Source organism: Temnothorax nylanderi, unplaced genomic scaffold (genome assembly GCF_030848795.1).
Source record: "Temnothorax nylanderi isolate EJ_2023f unplaced genomic scaffold, tnyl_v1.0 TNYL_tig0371_pilon, whole genome shotgun sequence".
Classification (NCBI taxonomy): Eukaryota; Metazoa; Arthropoda; class Insecta; order Hymenoptera; family Formicidae; genus Temnothorax; species Temnothorax nylanderi.
Genome location: NW_027249433.1, coordinates 97,501 through 118,854, shown reverse-complemented (window position 1 = coordinate 118,854; position 21,354 = coordinate 97,501). Strand labels below are relative to the sequence as shown.

Sequence of the window (21,354 nt, the reverse complement as noted above, 5' to 3'; positions counted from 1 at the left end):
TTTTCAATTACAAATTTTAAGTTTCGATTTTTCGTCCGCCATATTGGATCCGCCATTTTGAATTTTTTTAAATCCAATATACCTAACGTAAAGTACACGAATGAACACACAATTTAGATGCAAAACAAAATTTTACTCTGTGGTTTTATAATTTTTTTTTAAGTTATAACTTTTTATTGTGTGACTCTCTTTATTCTAGACACCATACTGAGTCCGCCATTTTGAATTTTTTTAAATGCGCACTCGGTATTCGAAAGCTAATATGTTTACATAAATTTTGCACCTAAAAACAAATTTTTAAACCCTCTCAAATTTTGGGCGTGGCGCTGTTCCGGTTGACATGGAATGTCCCATATATATAAACGAGCTTGTAAAGCACGCCACGAACCCATGTGACAGCTCGTCTCGCGTGGAAAGTGTATGCGTGAACTATTTCGACATATATATTGGTCATTTATGCCTTCCAATACTCAAAATAGCTGCTATATTTTCCAAACTTTTTTTGTTAATAACTTTCTAACGAATAACGAGCGATGGCTAAAACCTTCTGAAGGTCATTCGGGGTCATGACCTTGACAACATATATCAAGGTCATTGAAATCGGTGAGGTCGCCCTTAATCCGAAGTTTTACCTTTATATTTAACATTATACAGATGTTTGTTGAAAATGAAATTTTTGTTCACATATCATCAAACTTTTCTTTATACTTTGTACTAAATTATAGACATTATATTTGTATCATAATTTGACATATTTACATTATGTTAAATTAACACAATAAGTGGACCGTTTGGGACATGTGATTTACATTATATTTAACATTTCCAACTGTGTATCAAAGATATCCATAAGATATCCACGTGTTATCCACATATCCATGTCCACAAAATATCAATCAAAGATATCCACGTGTTATCCACATATCCATGTCTACTAAGTATCTACCACATGTCTACCACAGATATTTACTAGTTCGTAACGACGCCGCTAAGCGGCGCATAAAGGTAAGACCAACTCGTAGGTAAATTTCTGTTGGAAGCGAATATAAGCAGGTCCCCGGCGAAGCAAAATCGCGACATCTGCAGATCTTCGGACCGGCTCCTCTTTTAAATCTAGAGAAATAATATTTTTGAGATGTTGATTCAACGTTTATGTGCTTTATGGGGTTCTATTTGTATATAATGGACATGCATAAAAATAAAAAACATCGAATAAATATCCACGCAAATATCTAATCAATATCCACTAGACGTGCAATTGTTTATATAAATATCCACTGGATATTTAATGGATATCTATTAGATCTTGTATTGCGGATATTTAGATATTTATTGCATATCTAATGGATATCTCGTAGATATCATGGATATACATTGGGGATATTTAATAGATATCTATTAAATATTATGTTCTGTGTGGGCATGTATCTTTACGCAAGTACGAAAGTTGCGAGTATCTCAGATTTTGAGATCTTGATAATTAGTGAACGGATCAAATTCAAACTAGGCTTAGTGGATAGCTTAGACCAAATTTATATAATAATTAATAAAAGTGTTTTTATTTTTGGTAAATATTTACCCTTACGAACCCCCCCCCCTTCTTTAATAACCACTTCTTCACATATATTATAGAGGTCACTCTCCTAAGTAACCTTCTGAAAGTTTTAGCCGTCACTCGTTTTTTATTAAAAAGTTATTAACAAAAAAAGTTTCAAAAATATAGTAGTTATTTTGAGTATATTGAAAGGCATAAATGACTAAGTGTATGTAAAAATAGTACATGTATGAACAAAGAAAAGTCATTTAAAGCAGCTAATCGTTGATACATTGAACAGTCTTTTTGTTAAAGTAGAGATATATACTTTTTAATGTACTAACTATTCTCTGCTTTAACAATTTATTCCTGTTACAGATATTAAGCGTTTAATTTAATAAACTTTCTTGTCAATAACTTTTTAATAACGATCTCTAACTAAAACTAAAGGGGGGGGGGGGCGAAACCCATTGCGTTCACGCAACAATTATATGTAGATCTCGTTTTGCCCTGCTTCCGCGTTCAATAGACTACTGTTTATTTATGTGTCCTTGTCAAAGAAACGATAGATACTATACCATTCAAAGTATAAACATATTATCACAAATCCTTCTCAGTTGATTTTCACTCGTCAATCTTGCTAGTTGTGTTGTGCTAGAAATTAAACGCAAAATGCTGCTTCATGAAATTATTAATCTAACATATAATAAGCAGCGTCTTATTGAATATTTGTGTGAGAAAAAAGTCATTCGTCGAGAAATAACATGTCTACAGTGTAATACAGTTATAAATATAACATATGAATCCAAGACACAAATTCTACACTGCAGCAATAAGTACTACAAGCAAGTTCGAGGACGGAAAAGACAAAGAAAAACTTGCAATTTTAAAATAAGTATCTTTCATGGTACTTGGTTCGCAAAACAACATCTTCCTATGGTAGATGTATGTCGATTTATTGCATATTTTTTATATATACATCCCCCACGGCATACTTTTCTACGACAAGAACTACAGATTACCGATCATACAATAGTTGACTGGACCAACTTTTGTCGTGAGGTAAATATTAAACATCTTCTGAACATATTTCTTTATTCTTTTTTTCTTTATTTCTTCATTTGTTACTATCAATAGCTTTTAATGCAATGGGTTACTGACCATCAACAACAAATCGGCGGACGCGGAATTATTGTTGAAATAGACGAGGCAAAATTAGGAAGAAGAAAACACAATAAAGGCCGCATTGTTGAAGGATAATGGGTTTTCGGAGGAATAGAACGAGACAGTCACAAATTTTTTATTGTTTCCGTACCTAATCGCTCAAGTCATACGCTAATTCCTATAATAACTCGTTACATAGCGCCAGAATCGATTATTCATTCGGACTGTTGGAAAGCGTACAGCGAATTACATAATTTAATTTCCCAACATGAAACAGTTAATCATAAAGAAAATTTCATTGATCCCACTACAGGTGCTTACACACAAAACATAGAGCGATTATGGCGCGAAATGAGAGCAGCAATACCACGCTATGGTACGCGTACATATCATTATCAAGCATATCTTGCTAAATTCATGTTTAAAAAATATTACAAGTTTAATGAACGTATTGACAGTTTTTTCCAAATAACGAGCAAAGCATATCCTTTATAATAGGGGGGAGTTGGCAATTACCGAGCCCCTAAGAACCGAAGCGTATATCTAAGCTCAGAAATGCTTCAAAAAAACAAACTGTGCAGTTTTAGATAGGTCATTTATTTGGCTATCCATATATCATACCAATAATGTTGAAAGTTAAACACAAACTAAAATATTAATAATTTTTCAAAAAGTAAGAAAACGCGGTATTATTAAACTGGTCTGATAATATCGTGACCAGGTCTGATAAAATCGTGCCCAGTTTAATAAAGCCGTACCTATAAAAATTACTCTGGCTTCAGCCAGTGACATGAAGTAGAACACAATACCAAAATGTTTTTTTTATATTTATGCATTAATATCGTCTAGTAGGTACATACCTACATATAAAAATAAGTGAATGCGTTAACAAATAACGATCATTATAAATTCAAATCAAAACTTAAGCAACGATCTTTTCTGTAAGCATCTTACATTGTAAACTAAACAGTCTTGGTAACTCTTAACACACAGTTATCGTTATACCTATGAGTATTATACCTTGGGCGCGAAATTATCAAACTCAATCATTTCACTTTACAACCTTAAAATATATAGGAAAGAAACGCGTGTCTAAAATCACTTTGCAACCTAATTTTATAGTGTTTTAGCTTATCAAATCCGTCAGGATTATTTCTCTAATGAAAATATTATGTTACTCACCTCTTATCGAAACTACCAGCAAAATTGTAACGAGCAAGCAGAGAAGCTTCCAGAGCGCACTGTGTTTACATGGACGGCCGGAACGCATTGACGGCGCATGCGGGTGGGGTATTTCGTGTTACTATATGATATTAACATCATTGTAGGCGCGTAATACAAATAGTTATTGAGATAAACAATGGCGCGGAATTGTCAACCGCGCGGTAATTGCCAACTCTCCCCTAACTATAATAAATGTATACGTATACTTAAGCGTGTATATATCTCCTTAATAAACTCCTTAAATATGTATGCGATGTCGGAAAAGTTCATTTTATTGATTAAATTTATTTTGTTAATAACTTTTTAATAAAAAACAAGCAACGCCTAAAACTTTATGTAGGTCACTCAGGAGGGTGACCTTGACAATATATGTCAAGGTCAAGGTCATTGGGGCTGGGTCCCCTATTATGCATATTTACCAAAGATAGTGATGACGATTAGTCCATCCATATGAATATAACTATAAATAGTGTAAATAATAGTATGAGAGTGATTATGTGAACGAATGTGTATGTATACTTCATTATTTTGAGTGTATGTGTACGTGTATGTGTATGTGTACTTCATTAAGAAACATTAAATTTAATACGATTATAGTTTATCCTTTTATAATTATTTCAATTTACTTTATTTTATTATTTTTTTAGTATCTGCACCTATTTATTTAATCCATTCCGGAAAATTACTTGTTGTAGGATTCCATTCCAAGATTCTAAACAAAAATATGGCGATGGTACCAAAAAACTGATAATTTTGAAAAAAAATATTTTGTTTTTTAAAGTACCTTCTACCCATTTTATTGGTTCGAAAAAATTACTTGTTGTAGAATACCGTCTCAAAAGTCTACAAAAAAAATATGGCACTGGTACAAAAAACATATCATAATTTTAAAAAATAAAAAACGATATTTTATTTTTTTAAACTTTCGCCTACCTATTTTATTGGTTCGAAAAAATTACTTGTTGTAGAATACTATCCCAAAATTCTACATAAAATATATAACAATCGTACCAAAAGCATATCATATTTTTAAAAAATAAAAAAGAATACTTTATTTTTTTTAAGTACCGCCTACCCATTTTATTGCTTCCAAAAAATTATGTCCGATAGGAAACTACTCCAAGATTCTAGAAAATTTTTTTCGTAATTGTACAAGAAAGATATCGGGACTGAAAAAAATCAAGAACATTTATTTATTTTTTTTATCAATGTTTCTGTCATCAGAAACCTTTCCCGAATTTTCCACAAATGTGTCTTAATGATATCTACAACATATTAAAATTTCATCAAAATCGGTTAAGCCAATCAAAAGATATGAATTATTTTCGAAATTTTTATTTTTATTTTTTACAGCAAAACGGTTCAATATTAAGGGCTAATATTTGACTAAATTGTAAGTGACATAGCAATCAAAGCAAAAAAAATGAGCATGATCCGTGTGGGGGCACATTGACCCTTCTTATCCGACTACGGCCTTTCTACGAGTATTGTAGCAAATATTGAGACATAATTGCAGCATTCCCAATTTTATTCAGATTTCGTCATATAATCTTATAAATCTTTTCCTATCGAGGTTGAGTTAGGTTATCAAGAGACAGGGTAGTGCACGATCATATAAACAAGTCTGGACACTCCTATTCTGTAAACATAGGAGAGAGTGAGACCCAAGTGAAGCTAGAAAATCAAAATATGGCGTCAGATGTAGTAAAACCCTACCGCGTATGCACGTGGGATTGCTGCATGCTTTGAATGATAAAAATAAATAGTTTATTACTTCCAGGTGTTTAACCGTTTATGTTGGAATGTAAAGGTTGGCAGCACTGCTCGGTGCAACCTATCTCTTCTGTTTGTCGCCACGAGCGCTCTCTAGTGTTTTATGTATTGCAGTACGAGTGTGATCTCTGAGCAGGAACGACGTGTCGAAAGAAATATTTTAAAAAGAAGATCTGCTGTTTTTCTTATTTTCCTCATCGAACAGATATTCCCAACAGGTTATGGGCCGAGCACGCTTCCACTGCGCTAACTAATTGCCTTTTTCCTTTGCGAGCGATATAAGTAGGCAAAAGGAAAGAAGAGCGAGGCTTTAAAATTCGAGAAGGCCACGAGGCTGCTGAAACTGAGGAAAACTGCGATTCAGAATTAGAAATTGTCTCAACGAATGGGTAAAGTATAACATAAAAGCTATTGCTCGATATAATCAAGGAACGCGCAATTATTTAATGAAAGTATAAGGAAAATGTAACTGCGTAAAAGGTCATAGTTGTACGAAAGTAAAAGTAGAAATGTGGTAGGAACATTGGTATGCAGAAACAGATGAAAAACAATAAATCAAGCATATATTTTTAACAAAATAAATGTATATAACTTTGACGAGTGATATTGCAAGACGAAAATATGTGTGTTTTGTTTTATCATCAATGCTCTAGTGGTCTCATGGAATTCGAGAGAGTTCTGTGTCGTCGGGTGTTTTCGAGTGTATATACAGCGCGGCACGTGTTTCTGCATGCCGTTTTTTTTTGTGTGCCTATGAGTGGGACAGCGTTGTGTTCCTTCATTAGTCCTGGTGCGAATAGCCAGTTCGAAAAGTTTAATAAGACCACGTAACAATAAAACGGAATAATAAAAATAAAATAGACATTATTGAATTATCTTAGTGAAATCAAAGATATTGATCACTAAACGAACGAAATTACTAAGGAATAACAAGGAAACTAACGAGCATTCAACTGAAGAGTAAATCAAATGGATTATTTTATTTACGGCAGTACTAAATAACGAAACGATTAGATGAAAAACGATTAGACGAAAAACGATTTGGTACAATAGTTTACAAGATAGTAATCGATGTAAATCAACAATTGTTAATTATTTAATTTTTGTTTTGATAACCGTCGTAAAAGAACCAGTCACTTGTTAAATAGAGAGAGAGAGAGAAAACGAAAGCTTGCGAGGGATCCAGAAAACAAAGAGTAATAATAAATAGCGTTGATTTTAAGATTTGAATCCGCTTTAGACACAGAAACCTGCTTCTCGAGTGATTGGATTCTCTGTCTCAGTTGTGTTCACTGGGGAGAGGATTCTTGTCACTAGAATCATTACAGAAGTGTGTGATAGTAGCATGCATGAAAGTGTGATTCGTTTCGAATTTTCGGTGCTTGCTGTGCGGCATCGAGATTCAGAAACATAGTCTCCGATCTGTCAGAACAAGAACTATAAAGAGGCATTACGACGAGTTGCGACGACTGCGACATTTGAACGAAAGGTAAATAATCTTGTTTTTACAGAGGAAAACGGTACTTTCGTAGCGGCGGAAGATAATATGGCAGATAGCGAGCAAAACCGAGAGGACGGCGACGGTTCACAAAAACCAAAAGGTCAAGTGACTGCTGCGGCTATTATGGAAAACTTCGAAGCTCTAGCCTCTGATGAGAATCAAGAACACGGTCAGAACTCAGGTAAAATTGGCGAGATTGTTCGGAACATGCCTTGTTTAATCTCGATGGATAACGAATCGCAGGGTATTAAGAATATCTAATCTTTACAAAAGAACAACGAACAGAAAATCAACGAGACAATAACGAACAGTTTGATTCGAATAGTAATATAACAATGACTAAACGAATAGTCTAAAAGTAACGATAAATCAAAACTTGAACAAATCTGCTAATTCTTCTTTGTGTCTAATCTCGCAGGAAAAGAGGATTCCAGTAAACTAACACAAAAATATATAGCCCTACAAGACATGCTGAAACGAACAATCCAAATGCAACACGAAACTAAAGCTGAGTTGGGAAAATTATTGAAAGCTAAACAGGCGGAAACGACTAGAGAGGAAGCAGTTAAAAGAATCGATCAATCAAAGCCGCGAATAATGTCAATTGCTAATATGCCTGCAGTAAACTCTTCAACACTCGAATTTCGAAATACAGTAGCTTCAGAAAATATGATTAGAAACATTTTCCGTGAAGAACTAAACAAACTAAACTTAGACACAAACATTCCGAAAAATTTTGCTCAGGAAAATGAACAAACCACGCAGTCTAACAATTCGAATATGGCTGATCAAATAAAAGAAGCTATTCGAATTGAAGTTGTCAATAAAAACAATAGCACGAAAAGAGATTACAAGCTAGGTCCCCAAGTAAAGTTTGAACACTTTTATGAATTTTTCAAGTCAGAATTGCGTACCAACGATTTACTTTATATTGTAGACGAGAAAATAGCTCCCCCAAAAGGAACAAACGATCAAATTAAAGAAAAACATTTACACAGTGTTAGAGATATTCTAATTAATCGAATTGATCAGACATATCACTCTAAAATTCTAAGTATTCAAGATCCTAAACAAATCCTTAACGTGTTGAAAGAGTTTAAACGATGCGAGACAAATTTAACCAGTGTTAGCATAAGACGGCAATTGTATTCCATGGAATACAAAGAAAACGAATCTGCGATGAAATTCTGGGATCGCTTCGAAGAGTTGATACGAAGTTATAAAAATATTCCGGATTCAACTGCGCTCTCTGACGAGGAAAAACGAGACGCCTTTTATAATGCAATATTGCCTGTTTTCCCAGAAGTCCAGACACTCGACTTTATGTTTAAAAAATCAAACGGGTAAAGGACTAACCTACAACGGACTTAAATCATTTATAGTTGAAGCCGAAGCTAATCGAGCGAATGCAACTACCTCAAAGAAGACTGTATCTGCTTTCTCGGCAGCACGTTCGAAACGATGGGTGAACGAACGATGCTACGAATGCGATGACTATGGTCATCTTCAAAAGGACTGCCCGAGAAAAGGGCGAGGTCTTAAAAAATGTTATGAATGCAACAAATTTGGCACTCACAAGGCGGCAGATTGCTGGCAAAGGCTTAACAAGTCAGGTCAAGGACGCGGAGGAAAACGACGTGATGAAAATGGAAGATATGATCAAAGATTGCATTCCAATAATAAACAATCTTTCAAGCCTCAGAGCCAAAGAAACCAATTAAGAAATTACACCAAACAGCGAGGAACATTTAATAGAAACAACAGAGGGCGTACGAACGGGAACAAGAGTTTAAACAAATGGAATAAAACCAATTCCAACGGCGGTAACCAGCGTTATCAATCCCAAGTCGGAGCGAACACGGAACCAAAGGCGAATCTTGCATCCCAGGCAAATGACAAAGAAAACATGGAGAAAGGTATGCATAATGTTTTATTCTCGCTTACGACCAGAAAAGAGACGATTGTAGAAGAACCTAACGACTGTACAGAAAATATTCAGTCTACCACTTTCGTGGCGGACTCGGGAGCCACTGAACATTTGACTTTCTCAAAAGACTTTCTTAAAAACTTTAGCGATGTGGGGATTAGTATAATTAAATGTGCAAATAAAGACGAAAGGGCAAATTTACTTACAGAAGGTCAGGGACACTTGTATTTACTTACTAACTCGAAAAATAAAAGAGCCTTTGTATTGAATAATGTCATCTACTCTAAATCACTATCAGAAAATTTATTATCTTTACGACGCTTTGCGGAGGCCGGGTGGAATATACACTTGGACAATAAACGAATTGATATCTATGACCCAGAAACAAATGAAACATTTATTTCGGGCATATACGATAGTCCTTATTGGATAATTGAATTCGAAATCAACAAAAAACAGGATTTGAACGATGGTCAACGATTACACGAGCTTTCACCCACAGTAAACTTAGCTACAAATGCTGAGGAAAGATTAGTAAAAGAACAAATGCATGATATCGGGAAGACTTGTGAGTCGAAGACAGAAGTTCAGGGTGAAAGTGAGAAACTAACTGGAGAACGACTCGAATATGAACAAACAGGAAAAATAAAAGAGATAAACAGTCAGGAAACTCAGGAAGAAAAAGACGATGCTGTTAAAATGATTGATCAAACAACCGTTGAAACGACTGTTAAGACTACCGAGAAAACTTTAGAGAAATCAACAATTGAAAAAGATTACCTTAAACGAATAACTTCAAATTTTGATACAACGATTTTGGATAGAAAAATTGTTAATATTGACGAATTGCCCTCGGTTGATTTGTTGGATTGTGATTCACCGTTTACGGATTCTTATAATAATTTTATTAAATCTAATAAAGCAATGTTGTGGCATGTACGTATGGGCCACGCATCCCTTAATTACCTTAAAAAACTTCAAATGATCTGGACTGAAAATGAAGAACTCCAAAAGGTTAAGTTTGACCGATCGATTCTAGATTGTGAAGTCTGTGCTATATCCAAAATACAACGATTGCCTTTTAAAAACGAACGAGGACGAGCAAAACGACCGATGCAGATCATTCACTCTGATTTGATGGGAAAAATTTCCCCGGCAACATACCCTTCAGGTTATCAGTACATTGCAATTTTCATGGATGATTACTCACGAATGGCTATGGCTTATCCGATGAAAAATAAAGATATGACGGGTCATTGTCTTGAGGAATTCTTGAGAAGTTCTAGAAATCTGTTAGGCAGGAACGAAAAGGTGTGTTATTTGCGATCAGACAAAGGCACAGAATTTACGGGTGGATATACAGACGAAGTGTTATCGCGAGAAGGCATTGAACGGCAGTCAATTTGTCCAGACACACCGCAACATAATGGCGCTTCGGAACGCTTTAATCAAACGATACAGAAAAAGATTCGAGCTCTTATGCTGGATTCAAAATTGCCATCGAATATGTGGGATCTAGCTACTGGTGCTGCAGTCTATGTTTATAATAGAACTCCCAGTAAATCCATCAATTACGAGACACCCATTATTAAATTCACATCAGAATACAAAGTTGATTTGAATCAAATAAAACGATTTGGATGTCTAGCATACTGGAGAATAACACGAAAACCGGAATCAAAATTCTCAGCGCGCGGGATACGAGGCGTTCTTGTAGGCTACACACCAACGGGTTACCAATTCTGGAGCCCCGAGACGAAGAGATTTTACGAATCAAGAGACATGAGATTTAACGAAAAATTAGTATACGGAGATAAATTTCGGAAAAACACGAAAGATGGTCCATCCCTAGGAAACGAAGAGTTAACCTTTGAAGAAAAAGTTAAAAGCGACAGCGAAGAACAGTCAAAAACGGAGGGAGAGACAAAAAGAAGTAGAGGAAGACCAAGAAAACGACCTTTGGAGGTGAATGAAGAAATTAATAAATACACAAAACTTAAACCAAACCCCTGTGAAAATCCGTATAACACGCGAAGCCGAAAGGTGCGGGACACAAGCTTTGCAGGTGTGACACTGACAACAACAGAAAACGAGTTAATTGAATTTCCAACAATCGAAGAGGAATTTGAGGCAACCGAAAACGACAATGTAGACAAATTGTTGCACACTTCCTTTGCAAAATTAAACGAAGATCCAGTAACGATTGAAGACGCGATGATGTCTGAAGATAAAGAAAACTGGAACGCAGCCATCAAAGATGAACTCAATTCAATGAACAAGAACAAAGTATGGGAATTAGTAGATCGCCCGCAGAATGACGGGTCTGGCAAACGACCTAATATAATCAATTCAAGATGGATATTCAAATGGAAAACTGAGTCGAACGATAATACAAAATTCAAAGCACGATTGGTAATAAGGGGTTTTAAGGACAGAAACATCTACGATTTGAAGGAAACTTATGCCCCTGTTTCGAGATTAGTTTTGGTCAGGACAGTTTTAGCTGTTATAAATTATCTTGATCTCGATGTGTGTCAGCTTGATGTTAAAACCGCATTCCTAAACGGGACAATTGATGAAGAAATATTCATGGAAATTCCTGAGGGAGAAATGGTTACGGATGAAACGCGAAAAAAGAAGGTTTGTAAATTGAAAAAAGCACTGTATGGCCTCCGGATTAGTCCAAAACGATGGAATGAGAAATTCACGGAAGTAGCTAACTCCTTAGGTTTAATAAGCGATGACCACGATCCGTGTCTTTTCACTTGGCATTCTGAAGACAAAATAGCATTGCTAGTATTGTATGTGGATGATATGCTCATCGCGAGTAACGATAAGGATAAGCTGACTGAAATTAAAAACGAATTGAAGCGAGCTTTTGAAATTTCGGACCTTGGTGAACCTAAAGAATTTTTAGGACTAGAAATCAAACGCGATCGTAAAACTAAGAGTTTGAAGATTACACAAGAAAAGTATATAAATCGTATTTTGATTAAATTCGGTTTTGAGAACGCGCATCCACAGAACACTCCAATGATTACGAAACAAGTTCAGAATAAAGAACGCAAACAACGCGAAAAGGAAAATCACGATGAGTTCCAAAGACAAGAAAATGTGTTAAATGAAACGACGGTAGATGCCCCATACCGGGAAGCAGTAGGAAGTCTGCTGTACCTTGCAGGCGCAACAAGACCGGATATAACTTACTCAGTAAATGTCTTGAGCAGGCATCAGACTAATCCGACAGAGTACGAATGGCAAATGGTTAAACGAGTGTTCAGATATTTAAAAGGTACTACGACTGTAGGTCTGAATTACTATGGCCGACGTAGTGATCTACTGGCTTATTCCGACTCTAGTTTTGCAGACTGTAAAAACTCGATTTCTACGTGTGGTTATGTTATCCAACTGTTCGGTGATACGATTGCATGGAAAACTCAAAAACAAAGTTATGTAGCCTTGTCTACATGCCAGGCCGAATATGTCGCTGCGAGCTATGCGTGTCAAGAAATCGTGTCGATAAATAAATCATTGAATCGGATGCTGAACGATAGTTTTCTCCCTGCCTCATTAATGTGTGATAACAAGGCAGCGGAAACGTGCGCGAAAACAAGTGGGGGAAATAAACTACGACATATGACAGGAATTAAAGAAGACTATGTTAAGGAGTGTGTAAAAGAAAACAGAGTAGAGATAAAATGGGTATCAACAAAAGAACAGTGGGCAGATATAATGACAAAAGCATTATGTTATGAAACCCATACACTAATGCGTGATAAAATATTAAATTATGAACGACGGTAAAACACGATGAGAAACGATCGGTTCTAACAAGTACTAATTACTGATATGATCTTTGACTGATTGCAGGAGACTGAGCGGAGAGCGTGCAAGAACAGTAAACACTATTATGGAAATTTTAGTTTATAGAAATCTTTAATAAGTTTAGAATATCACTACGTTTGTTTGCGACGACAGGATTTAAATGTTTTAATATTTTATTTTGTTCTAAAATACATCTTGTGGTTTAAGATAAATATCTTTAAAACAAAGTTTGTAATTAGTCTCGGTTAAATAAGTATAGTTTTAATATAAGATAAGGTTGACCTCGGGAGGGAGTGTTGGAATGTAAAGGTTGGCAGCACTGCTCGGTGCAACCTATCTCTTCTGTTTGTCGCCACGAGCGCTCTCTAGTGTTTTATGTATTGCAGTACGAGTGTGATCTCTGAGCAGGAACGACGTGTCGAAAGAAATATTTTAAAAAGAAGATCTGCTGTTTTTCTTATTTTCCTCATCGAACAGATATTCCCAACAGTTTAACAAACAAGCATGTAACACCAATAACCGAAAAAAACACGTTTTCTCGTTTACTATCGTTATCTGACGCCATATTGGCTTCATTCAGGGGACGCTTGCCGAGCCGAAGTGTCCAGACCTGTTTATATGATCGTGGGGTAATGTTTCGCGCCAAGTGTACGTTCGAAGCAAGGCACTGGTTGTGCCGCTATACTTATATCGCCCAACTAATTGATCGCAGGCAAGATTTATCGTTCAGCTATAATGAGTAAACCGATGCATTTCTGGGCTCAATCGATTTGTTAGGTTCATATTATATAATAAAACTTTTTTTACTTTTTATATAATAAAACTCTCTTTTGCTCTATATGTCACATATTCACTCTACACCAATAGATCAATACATACGCCTTACACCATTTCTCTTTAAGAACAATTTAACATTTAATCAGCCTACACTTATGCATCACTTTAAAAAAATTAAAAAAAATTTTTAAGGTAGTTCTGTCGGTACACTATCAACTAAAAGTTTCGTCTCCAGTAGATAGGAAAATTCAACACTTATTCAATGCTACCGGAGCAACACTTTTGACTGAATCTGTACAGTCTGAACCTGCTCACATAGAAATAGCTCATGCATGAATACATCACTACCACACTTTAATGTCAGATCAATTGCGTTTGAAAGGTTGGTTTATCAAGAAAAAAAGTCTTGATGCACGAAAAAAAGCCGTTACCGCAATGTGGATAGCAAATGTTGCAAAATATTTGCAAAATTAAAATTGGAAAGAAATTGCGAAATAATTGTAAAATAATTAAAATATATATTTGAGTTTTATTACGTCCCACTCAGCATGTTATGTTGCTGAAATATTGAAATATTCGGAAATGGTGCAGAAATATTTCGTTAACATTTCATTTGTAACTATGCATCTGAAATATTTCAGAAATGTACCTGCATGTTTTTTATAATATTGCATTAACAATATTTCTGAAATCTTTCAGAAAGATGTTTACAATATTTGTAAGTTTCTGTAATATTGCAAAAAATATAGTAAATGCAATATTTCAGGAATATTTTTGAAACATTATAAAAGTAATATTACGTTTACATTGCAATTAAAATATTTCTGAAAAATTTCTGAAAGATTGCGTAGGTAATAAAAAATTGAATTGCAGGCAGTGAATTTCTACAATATTGTACAAGAAATATTGCAGCTGCAATGATTTAGAAACATTTCTCATACATGATAAATATTACGTTTACATTGCACACGTTATATTTTTGAATGTTTCACATGCAACATTGCATTTGTAATATTTCCGAAAAGTTGCTGACAGACTTTAAAACTTATAAAAAATTAAACTTATTATTATGTAATTATTGCATTTTATTGTATTTTTTTCTCTTTCGTTAAGAATTTTCTGATATTTGAAATTTTGTCGTATGACATTTTTAATATAAAATATGAAATATCTCGTAATGTATTCACTTTTCGATGACTTTACCTGTACCAGAAAATGAACTTTTCTTCGCCAGTGAGTAAAGAATAACAAGGAAAATAATATTCGACGCTGACTGGCAAAAAAGATTTATTCGTATATCTGTATTGTTAATAATGTTATGCGATAGCGCTGACTGGCAAAAAAGATTTATTCGTATATCTGTATTGTTAATATTGTTATACGATAGCTTTTTCACCAAAATAAGCCAGTATAAGAAAGAAAGAAGCGTCAGAGTCAGAGGATCACCACTACCCTATTCGATCATCGATGTCAAGCAACAAGGCGCGGGTATACTACTTGGATGGGTGACCGGCTGAGAGAACGGATTTTTTTGGACAAACGCGCGGCGGCTATACGCACATCGCTTGATATATTATTTTTATGTAATTGTTTTGTTCCGGTAACAAAATATTTCATTTTTCACATATCAACAAATAGTTTTTGCGTCAGTAACAAAATTTCGTTTGCTAATACAAAACATTTTTCTCAGTGTAAAATGTATTTGAAATATTTCTGAAATGTTTCTGCAATATTACGTAGATATATTTCAGTAATATTATCGAAATATTGCCGAAATCTTTCAGCAAGGTTGCATTTGAAATAATTGCGGACATTGAAACATTGCAGAAATGTTGCAGACGCGTGCAAAACACACGTATCTTTCGACGCGGTCATGAAATATTTATCTCGGAGCGCCGAGCGGTGCCGACACCGCCCGCACACCACCGAGCGAGAAGCGAGATCACGGTGTCGCCCGTAGTTCCCGACAACACTGACCGATCCACTCCGGCTCAGCCGTCGGCCCTACACTCGTCGCAATCGAATGTCGCCGCGTATATAATCCCGTGGATTTCGCCGTAAAACAGATTTCGCCGTGAGCCAGCACTCCGATCCGACCGATCATCCGCTGCTCTCGCACGCCGAAATCCGAGTCGAAATCATGAGATAGAGAGACGCTCTCTGGCTCCGTTGAGTAACGTATCTCGAAGAGATCGACTCAATCCCGACCTCTCTTTTGCCTTACCGTTACGAACCAGAGTAGAGCTTCGCTCTCTACGCTCGCTGAAAGTTTCAACCGTACGATACCGCTTCCGTCTCGCGAACCGCCGCGAACCAGGGTAGAGTTTCACTCTCTACGCTGGCCAAGAATCTCGGCCGCTCGGTATCGCTTTCTGCACACCGTATCGCCGCGAACCGGTATAGAGCTTCGCTCTCTACATTCTCTACGGGTTTCAACCGTCCGATACCGCATTCGTCTCGCCGTACCGTCGCGAACCAGAGTAGAGCTTCACTCTCTACGCTCGCCGAGGGTCTCGGCTGCTCGGTACCGCTTCCTGCGCCACATATCGCCGCGAACCAGTATAGAGCTTCGCTCTCTACGCTTGCTGAGGGTCTCAGCCGCCAATATCGCGTTTTTATCACGCCACCCGCGAACGCCAAGCACGCCATGCAATTCAGACGTCCGTCGTAAACCTTGCGCATCCCGTGCCGGCCGTCGCCGTATCATAGCACCGCATTATACGAGCCCCCGCTTCCGACAACTGGCACTGCTCATCACCCGCACTTCCCGTGCCGACTTACGCGTTCACGCGCATGGCATTACATCGTACCACCGAGAAATTAATGTAATGTATCGTTCCGTCGCAAAATCTATGTACATCTCCGTAATATAATAAATTGTTGACGTAACTATTGTTCAGAAAACCGAGTCTTGTGTCTTCCTCCGCACCTACTCCGAACCCTAACCTGCCGCGAGCTACATCCGCGCTTCGGGAGCTACACTACCGCTCATTTTAATTTCAATGACCTTCCAGATTCGTTGATTTCTTTGTAAAGGATGAACATGATACCTGTGTTTTGCACAGAAATGAATGTACTTGCTGTTATAAACACTTCACTTGCATTCATTTCTGTGCAAAACACACGTATCATGTTCATCCTTTACAGAGAAATCAATGAATCTGGAGGTGTGTTGAAATTAATGAGCGGTAATGTAGGTTGTTTTACTGTGTTTGCTGGGTCGCCAATAGGCATCGTACGTAAAATATGATGAACAGTGGTATACAGGGTGATTCGAAACGACCCTATTGTCCCGCAAATGTCAAATTCCCGACTTGATTCTCAGACGATTTTTCCTGTAGCGAAATTTTCACCGCGACTTACAATTAGTTTTTGAGTTATAAAAGGAAATAGTTATTTTATTACGAGCCGAGTACAGGAGATAGGCAGGGGACAGCTGATCGCAACAAGCGCCGCATTCTTCGTATCCGAGCCGATCATTTTCGCATCGACGCGACAAAAAATTTTTGATATACGATGCCATTATCTTTGCAAGTGAGCGAATTGCACGCTAATGGATTACATCCAGCGGACGGTGAACCGCGCCTGTCACGCCGCCCCTGCCTACCTCCCCCCAGTACTCGGCCCATAATAAGGTAATTATTTCCTTTTATAATTCAAAAACTGAGCTTCGGCGAAAATTTTGCTACAGGAAAAATTGTCAGGAATCTGACATTTGGGACAATAGGGTTGTTTCGAATCACCCTGTATATGTGATAAATCGGTGTTTATGCAATTAACAAAATTATATCACAAAATTATGTTACCTAACTCAACCTAAGTGACATGTATTTTAAAAAAAGATGTAAAATTTTTAAATTGCGCTAGCAATGTTGTATTTATAAAAAAATCATACAACATTGCTAGTGCCGGAAACTCTTTAGAAAATGCTTCAGTATGTTCAGAACTATTCAAAAAATATTTTAGATAAACCGGTACTCCGACATTTCGTACAGCATATCACTCTATTTTCTCTAAGTACGCGACGCTTGAACGATATTATAAAAAAATCTTGCAATATAGCTAGTGTCGGGAACTCTTCAGAAAATGCTTCAGTATGCTCAGAATTATTTAAAAAATATTTTAGATAAACCGGTACTCCGACATTTCGTACAGCATATCACTCTATTCTCTCTAAGTACTCGGCTTTCAAGTGGTATTAATTTATAAATAAATCATACAATATTGCTGGTGCCGGGAACTTTTAAAAAATGTTTTAGTATGTTCAGAACTATTTGAAAAATATTTTACATAAACCGGAACTCCGAGATTCTACACAGCATATCACTCTATTCTCTCTAAGTACGCGGCGCTCGGACGATATAAATTTATTAAAAAATCATACAATATTGCTAGTGTCGGGAACTCTTTAGAAAATGCTTTAGTATGCTCAGAACTATTCAAGAAATATTTTACATAAACCGGAACTCTGACTTTTCGTACAGCATATCACTCTATTCTCTCTATAATGAATCTCTATCGTGAATAATTAATATTTCCAGACATCAAGATATAAAATCAACGTCTATCATAATATCATGGACTCGATTCAATTAATATTTTAACTTGCCTACAATACGAATTGCGCTACAAATCATTTTCTCGTTCTCTTCAACTTTTACAAGATAGCAATTTACAAGACATTTACAAGACAGCATATACATACGTGTGTGATTTTGGATGCACCTTCCTTCTTAAAGATCTCCTCGGTATCAGCTCCCTCCGGTTAATATATATTATATCTATATATATAATATATATATATATATATATATATTATATGATATATTGATGATCTCACACACACACACGCACGCGCACGCGCACGCGCACGCACACGCACACGCACACGCACACGCACACGCACACGCACGCACGCACGCACGCACACACACACACACATTATCTGTCACGTATATTATACTACGTTTACGCGAGAGTTACTTCTGTAGTAACTTATTTATACTATAATTCCTCTACGTAAACGGGGGTCCTGTAGTAACTTATGATAATTCATCCCGCGTAAACGAGTGAATTATCGTAAGTTACTGCAGAAGTAACGCTCGCGTAAACATAGTAACGGTCACGACTGTCACTACATATCTCTGACCCGCTGATATTTCGCCTCTTGTGACACCCACATCCTAATTTCGTAGCACTTCGATCCTTGCGTGACGCGACCAAAATTCGGAATTAAACGATCGTAGTATTTAACGATGAGAGACCACGGTGTTACGCGCGAACGCGATATGTATTTCTAGATTATAACTGACTGACAGCGTGCTGTCCGCGCGAACGCACTGAGCGATGAGTGCACACGTACGCGTATATGCTGTCTCTTTCCAATGTAGCAACATTGTCATGGAAGGGACCCGGGGGGGGGGACGCTCGAGATGTTCTCAAACGCCATCTATCGAGGCAAAAGCAACCGTACGGGGACGACGACGACGACGACGACGACGTTTCTTAATTGTAAAATTTAACATTTCGGACTTTGCATCGTAATATCTCCGCTCGTAGGGCACGTAGCGGAAAAATAAAAACACTCTTATTATATAATTCAAACCCAAGCTATCGATCAAGCCTACTTAGAACTTGATCCGTTCACTCGTTATTGAGATCTCAAAATCTCGGTTACTCGCAACTCGTGCGTTCGCGTAAAAGAGTCACAGTGCGGTCTCGCTTCGCGTGTACTTGGCGCGAGACACTACCGTGTCTCTTGATAATTTTGCTTCTAAATGTCGAAATAATAAAATAAAAATTTAACTAAAATTTAATTTCTCAATTTTATACAAATATCGTTCAGAAATTTCATGCTGGCAAGAACGCTGCGTTATGAGAAATCATCTTAGCACAATAATTTTTTATACCACACAAATATGGGTTATATATAAACATACATGGTGTGCCCAGAAAGTAATGAAAATAATTATTTTATTTTCTACAGGAGAGCTGCGTAAAGAAAGTGGGGGTCGAGGTAGTTGAAGAGGGATCTCAGGTATACGGTTGGATCCTCCTCAGTCCGAGCCTTTCAAACGGTCGGTACGTTACAGAAGTGCACCCTTGTTTTTTACTCTCGTCGCAGACGAAAATGCAGAGGAGCGTCGAGCAGCGTTACGCAATTAAATTTTGCGTGACACTTAGAAAAACAGTTTCTCAAAAACGTTAGAAATGTTGAAGACAACGTATGGGAAAGCTACTTTGTCGTATGGAAGCCGTTGAGGATGAACAGCGCTTTGGGCGACCTTCAACGTTCAAAAACCGATGAAAATGTGGCCGTTATCAAGACTGTTCTGGATCAGGATCAACGTTTAAATGTCAGACAAATTGTAAATAAGGAATACTAAAAACGCTGCTCGACGGTCCTCTGCATTTTCGTCTGCGACAAGAGTGAAAAACAAGAGTGCACTTCTGTAACGTACCGACCGTTCGAAAGATTTAGGGTCAACTGAGGAGAGTCCAACCGTATACCTGAGATTCCCCCTCAACTACCTCGACCCTCACTTTCCTTACGCAGCCCTCCTGAGGAGCGTAAAAAAATAATTCTTATTACTTTCCGGACACACCACGTATATGACCAGATCTGCGCAGACATGAGAAGTATCATATCTGAGCATATCTGACCAGATATAATTTTATCTGCCGAGATATAATTTGATCTGGTCAGATCTAATCCTTTTTTCCCGAGGGGTTAGATTATATCTTTAGCGCATCCAAAAATATACTTACATTATATGTCAAGATCATCGAAATCGCCACTAATATGCAATTTTACCAAATTTTTTAATTTAGAGACTAATAATTTAATTTACGCGTAGAAGATTATAAATTTAATTATTTTTTCTTTACTTTTCTTCTACGAAAGAATAACAAAGCCTATAGGCATACCTCCAAAAATAGGTTTAGCGATCTCAAAAGTGTAACGCGCCTTAAAGCCACTGTAGACAAGCTCCGAATCGGAATGTAAGATTACTTTTAAGCCAAGAGCACCGAGATTAGATTCTACCGGGCCCGGCGCGGTCACACCGCAATACCTTCCTATCAATTTCTCCGTCTCATCTCGGTACATATTGTAAATCTCCAGCCAATCATCCTGGCAGAGTTCGTATCTGATAAATACCAAACAATATCGATTTCGATCAATATGTAATACTACAAGACATAATTATGATTCACTCACCCATAATGTCCCACTGTCACATTATCGTTTCTCGTGCGAACCTTAAAGTGATCAAAGATCAGAGCAACCTGCTCATTTGGCGTCGCCAGGAAAAAATACGTGCAATTCGTGTCGCTCGGATAATTGCTAGGATATCGCGGTGAATTGAATTCGCCGCGTTTACGAGAAGAACTACGATAAGTAAAGGTGCAACTGCCATCGGGCGCCGCGGTGCCTGGTATCTTGTATTCCGTTTCAAAAATGTACCTATCAAACATACAGCAATGAATATTATATTATATCAGTTACAAATATCATATTGGTGATATAAAAGCAAGCATTATATTAAATCAATAAAAATCATGTTTATGACTTTTTTCTCATTTCAATATTTTTGATTAAATATATCTGTTTATATCACGCGTACCAAA

General features: G+C 36.8%; 1 protein-coding gene across 2 annotated transcripts in view; it reads right to left on the bottom strand.

The window, feature by feature from the left end:
• Nucleotides 1-21,354, bottom strand: part of LOC139781881 (bone morphogenetic protein 1) — a 143,652-nt gene that overhangs the window by 46,218 nt on the left and 76,080 nt on the right. For both annotated transcript variants that reach the window (XM_071720771.1, XM_071720772.1), the window contains exons 6-7: nucleotides 20,945-21,190; nucleotides 20,653-20,873 (exon numbers count right to left, since the gene is read on the bottom strand). In XM_071720771.1, the coding sequence (XP_071576872.1) occupies nucleotides 20,653-20,873; nucleotides 20,945-21,190 (467 nt within the window). The remainder of the gene's footprint in view (nucleotides 1-20,652; nucleotides 20,874-20,944; nucleotides 21,191-21,354) is intronic.